General features: G+C 41.2%; 1 protein-coding gene across 1 annotated transcript; it reads left to right on the plus strand.

Moving 5' to 3' along the window:
- Positions 1 to 3,605: 3,605 nt before the first annotated feature.
- LOC127137024 (uncharacterized) lies at positions 3,606 to 4,993 on the plus strand. The gene is made up of 4 exons (XM_051063520.1): positions 3,606 to 3,615; positions 3,675 to 3,748; positions 3,860 to 3,923; positions 4,783 to 4,993. Exons 1-4 carry the CDS (start codon positions 3,606 to 3,608, stop codon positions 4,968 to 4,970), a joined length of 336 nt encoding a protein of 111 aa, XP_050919477.1. The 3' UTR covers positions 4,971 to 4,993.
- Positions 4,994 to 5,634: the final 641 nt, after the last annotated feature.

Consider the following 5,634-nt stretch of genomic DNA (forward strand, 5'->3'; position numbering starts at 1 on the left):
AGACCTCCACTGACTCCCCTCAACAGGATATCCTAAAGCAAGTTCCCAGTCTCGGGGTCCTCGGGTTGAGCAGCGAGAATGCGCCCACCAGAGCTAACATAATCACGTCTCGGAGGAGAGGCCTCGACTGAGTTCTCGGGAAATGGTCACCAGAGTCGATGATTTCTAAAGGAATATCTGTCGTTATGGAACACCCATAGGACAAAATATATCCAACAGAAACCTCGTCTGGAATGTGGGTCTCATGAACGACTTAACGTAGCAACATACCACGCAAGCCTCATGACTATCCACTCTAACACCTATGTGTACACTCAAGCCTGGGTAGTGGGCTTATCTCTCATAGAACAGTCCCAACCCAACAAACAAACAACCCACAGATACAACAAGCATATGTACATGAATGCAATAAGGTAAAGCAGGTAAATGCTGAAAATAAATAACTGTACAAAACAATAAACAACCAACAAACAAGAAACCTACAAAAGCTAGGAGGGACTCGCTTAGGGAAACCAGAAAGTCCCCAGCAGAGTCGCCAGCTGTCGCAACCCGAAAAATACGGTCTGCGAAAAAAACAACCGGCGAGAAAGAAAATGACAGAAGAGTCGCCACCGTGCGTTATTTATCCCAAAGGAGGGAAAGGAAACGCTCGAAGTAAACCTGGAGAAAGGAAAGGAAAAGACAAGGTCTCGCAACCAAATCTTGGGTTCGGGAGTCGATTATGCGAAGGGAAGGTATTAGCACCCCTACGCATCCGTAGTACTCTACGGGATCCACTCTTGTTGTTTCTTGTCTAAAGGGTGTGCGTTTATCTAATGTACTATTTACTAAAAGAAAGGGTCAAAGAAAATGACTCGCACGGATGTCGCATCCACTGCATACGTATCTCATCTGAATATGAGAATCAGAGTCTTCGTAGCTCGGCTACCTAGGGGTTAAGGATAAGTGTGCTCGCTAAGACATCGTGTCTTATGCCTACGTATCTCATCGGGAATGAGAATCAGAGCAAAACGTAGTTCAGCTAACTACGGGAAATAAGGGTCTCGATTGCAACTAGGGCAAGAGAAAAGGAAAGTCTCGATCGCAACGAGGGCGAGAGAAAGGATTAGTTGTTAGTCGTTAGTCAAACTCGGCAAGACATCGCATCTTGTGCCTACGTATCTCATCTGAACATGAGAATCAGAGTTGCCGTAGTTCGGCTGACAGCATGGCAAACAAAACAACACAAACACGGGCAAACATGGAACCCGAATGCCAATCACTGGACTTACATCAGCATCCGAACCGAAACACACACAAAAGGGCAAACGTGGAGCCCGACTGCCAATCACTGGACTTACATCAGCATCCGAACCGAAACACAAACAAAAGGGCAAACGTGGAGCCCGACTGCCAATCACTGGACTTACATCAGCATCCGAACCAAAACACACACAAAAAGAAAAAGAAAGGTGCCCGGAGTGGTCTCGCACGACCACCTGCCTACATACCTCGTCTGGAACAAGGATCAGGGCGATGTAGTTCCCCTTCATAGGGGTTGCCATCTGAACATGGACTTACAAAGGAGGACACCAGTTGTGTCAGAGGAGAGTGGGCGATGTGTTCACGTCCTAGCAGTAGGTGTCGCAGCTCGCTGAATCGAGTCTTAGGCAGTTACCTCTTTGCAATAGGACGGACCACATGCCACAGGATCGGAGACGCTCGGAAAGGTCTAGAAGTGGGGGAAGCTCTGCCCTAGTGTTGTCATGCAATATGTACTTAAGTGTTAGGATTTACAAATGGGAATATCTACCTAATGTTAGCGTGCAAAGAATATGGGAATTCTACCTATGTTATCATACAAAAGGATATGGGAAAACTACCTATGTTATCATACAAAGGGTTCTATCTAATGGGTGCTACCTAATCGGAACAAGAATCGACGAATGGAGCAAGGAGAAGTGTTAGGGATGAGGGTAGATGGCGATGCATGAAGCAATCGACTTACAAGGTTGATGGCGATGCATAAAGCAATCGACTTACAAGGTTGATGGCGATGCATAAAGCAATCGACTTACAAAAGGGTGGATGAATACGTGCTGGTTCTGTTAGGTTTTGAAAAATGATTACTCGACGTTGGATCGAGGTTTTGGTCTTGTTTTGAAATGGTTATCGGGTGTTCATTTTATTTCTTGTATTAACAGATGAATAAAGAATGAAAGAATATTATACATTTCATGGGAGAGGGATACATTTGTTATGAATGGGGGTTGACATGGCAATCAAGCAATATAAATATATGCCTTAAACACCATACAAGTAGGCCACAGTTAATCAAACAAGTAAGATATAAACAAGTATATAATCGAATCAAATAATCAAAGAATGAAATAATAAAGCATTAAACAATGTATGAGTGTAAGTGCAAAGGAACCGGCTCATTGTAAGAAAGCCCAAGAGTAAGCTATGTGAGGTCGATGGCGATGCTTAAAAAGCAATCGACTTACAAGGGTGTAAAAAATGGGCTCGATATTAAATCGAGAAAAGTATGATTTTTATAGTTAAAAAAAATGGTTTTGAACTAAACTAAAATACAACAACTATGCATTATTAACAAATGAAATCATGAGTATAATAAACATAAAAAAGATATTAATCAACATACTAAAAGAATAAAAAATGCTAAAGGAAGATAAAATCAAATAAAAAGCAAAAAGTACCACACATGAGTATTGAACCCACCCCACTCAAGAATATACACACTGCCCTTCTCCACCAGACCACTCACCATTATCTGCTACTGAAATACTACGTTAAATATATGAACCGGGCAAAAAAAATAAAGAGATTTAAAATAAAAACAAAATAAACTTTTTTATGGTTTTTGTGTTAAAAACAGAATAAATTAAATAATAAAAGAAAAATTAAAAAAAAAGAAAAAAAAAGAAGAAAATGGAAACACAGAGGTTCGTCTTCATCACCATCGTCCTCCCCACCTCACGAACTCAACCTTCCCAAACTCACTCCTTCACTCTCTCTTCTCTAGGTAATGTTCATCAACACTCACCAAACTTCACATTTCTCTCAATCCCACTCTCGTTCTCAACGAACCCCTCTCAACCACTCTCAGCTCACACAAAATTTTCAATCAACAAGCATAAAGAGAAAGAAAATGAGGTCCTTACAAAGTGTCACTGCGGTGGTGGTGAAGGATGCGAAGAAGCTGGCCTCCAGGTACGATTTTGGGATTTTAGGGTTTCTTCTCAGATTTTCGCCTCCAGCTCTCTGTTGTTCTCTAGGTTTTTTTTTGTCCCTCACTGATTTCTCCCTTTTTATAATCCCATTGCTAGGGTTTGGATGAGATCAAAAGAGTATGGAATTGGAAGTGCTTTCTTTTTTGTGCTGCTCTGTTGTCTATCCCATTTTGGTGTTTGCTCTGCAAAAGGTAACATGTACCTTGTACTTCTTCTGTGAAAATGTTTCATTTTTGTTGCTTGTGAATTTTTACTGCCTTACTGAGTTATTTTGATTTTTTTCCTTTTTTTTTACCGCAGTGAAGATTCTTTTGTAACCTTGAGGTTGTGGATGCTGCATTTGAGGATGAGGATGAACATGAGGCTCGACATATGCCTGCTGGTATTGATTCTGGTCCAGGGTATTTGCTGCAAGTTGTTTCACGTTTTGACTTGGCTCAGGTTGCAAGCTTACTCCATCTTGGTGTGTTTTTGTACAGGTACTCGAAGGAACTTCCCATGTGAAACGTTTACAGGTACATGCCTTTGCAACCTGAGTCTTTGACTGTGTGTTTTGGTGTATCATGATTTTCCATTGATTATGATGTAGCAGTGTTAGCTGATGCAAATTGTTGGCAATGTTGCAGGATCGGTGCCGACTACAACGCTCAATTGCGTACTGGTTTGAGGCAGCTCACGTCATAACAAATGGTAAGCTTCCGAAAGCAGTTTCGGTTTTGATCGCTGCTCTGGTTTGATGCCTATTCCTGAAGTAACGAAATAAACCACTGGAAAACCTTGTCTTCGTGTGGCCTTCATCATTTTGAAACTCCTCTATTTCAGTTCTAGTTTTATCCACTTTCTAAAGCCAAGCTGTAACATCACTTTCAGTTATTCCCAGATTATCCTCAGTTTCAGCCTTACTCTGCCTGCATTGTTCATTTGCAACTACATTTGGCTGAGAAGCATCCACAGGCAACTGCTTCAAATTTCCAGAAGAAACACATCCAGTATTCTTCGAACTGACAACAGCCTCTTCCTTTTCCTCAGGTCGCTTATATGTGTTATAAAGATCAAATGTCATCCCAGCAGCATCTGCTTTCAGAAGAACCTCTTTTCGTTTCTTTTTTCCTTTTGATGAAGCTTTCACTTTACTTGGCTCTAAACTTGGTCGGTCCATAGTACTTGGTGCACCTGGAAGAGACACCGAGCCACTGCCAATAATAGCATCCTCTGAACTATCCTTGCAATGTTTTGAAGCTGTTTCTAACTTTAGAATCCAATGTAGTAGAGGTAGACGTGTTTAAATTATCGGCCATCCTGTCACATTCTGTGATGTAACTTGCAGATCCACCCTGCCCTTGCTGTCCAGTCTCTAAAGTTACATCCTCAGTGTTTAACTCTGTAACACTAACACCCTGTTTGAGTTGATTAAATTTTGTCCCAACGTCACTAACATTTTTACATCCCTGAAGAGTTGAAACGGTTTGTCTTAATTGTTTATCCTCTTGGGATAATTCATCTACCTTAGCACTGTTATGATTGTTCAAACTAACGGCTTGAGTAACAGGTCCTCCAACTGAAACACAAGCAGAGACTTGTCTAGAACAAATGGTCTTTTCCTCAAGTGACACAGAAGGCAGGCTCTCACTGGCAGCTGATAATGTGCCTGAAGCTGCTGCTGATAAATCTTCACAGGCAATTGCTGCAGAATGTGTTGTTTTAGTTCCTACAACTTCAGAAGCTACACAATCATAGGTACCACCATCAACAGCTAGAGAAGGTTCATTGGCCACAACAGAAGATTGTACAGCCACCTGATGCTGCAATTGTCCTTTCTTCTGATTATCCTAAGAGATTCCTTGTTTTTAAGAGGCATAGGTTTTTTTTGAAGGATAAACAAACAAGACCTGAGGTTCAATATTGGGTTCTACAGGAGATTGATTCTGACAACCAAGTGCACTTCTCAATTTGGCAGATTCTTCAAGTTTTCTACCAACAAGTTGTCTATGTAGTGTCTGATCATCACAATTCAGGTGAAGTCCAACAACCACTATGCTTTCAGACAGTTGTGAGGGCTTCTTGAAAGACCTATGACCCATATACTTCAACTGAAAATTTACAGCCCATTGACGCTTGAGACTAGTCAAAATCTCAGGATTGTAAGTTTTGTTTTCATTTTCAACATCAGGTGGACTTGAAAAGCCCTTAAACAATTTTGTTACTTGATACTGCAGCCTCTGAAAGTGGCTACCATTGTTATCATATTTTGATGGATGCAAGTGAGACTCAACATCAGCTCTAGTTTCATTTGATTCACTTTCTGGACCTAACTGAAGGCTGTGAGATGCAGAATTAGGACTGAACTCAAACCTTTGCATAAATGCCTGTACCAGAAATCCAACCTGGAAAATTCCATGAC

This window comes from Lathyrus oleraceus, chromosome 4 (genome assembly GCF_024323335.1).
Source record: "Lathyrus oleraceus cultivar Zhongwan6 chromosome 4, CAAS_Psat_ZW6_1.0, whole genome shotgun sequence".
Taxonomy (NCBI): domain Eukaryota; kingdom Viridiplantae; phylum Streptophyta; class Magnoliopsida; order Fabales; family Fabaceae; genus Lathyrus; species Lathyrus oleraceus.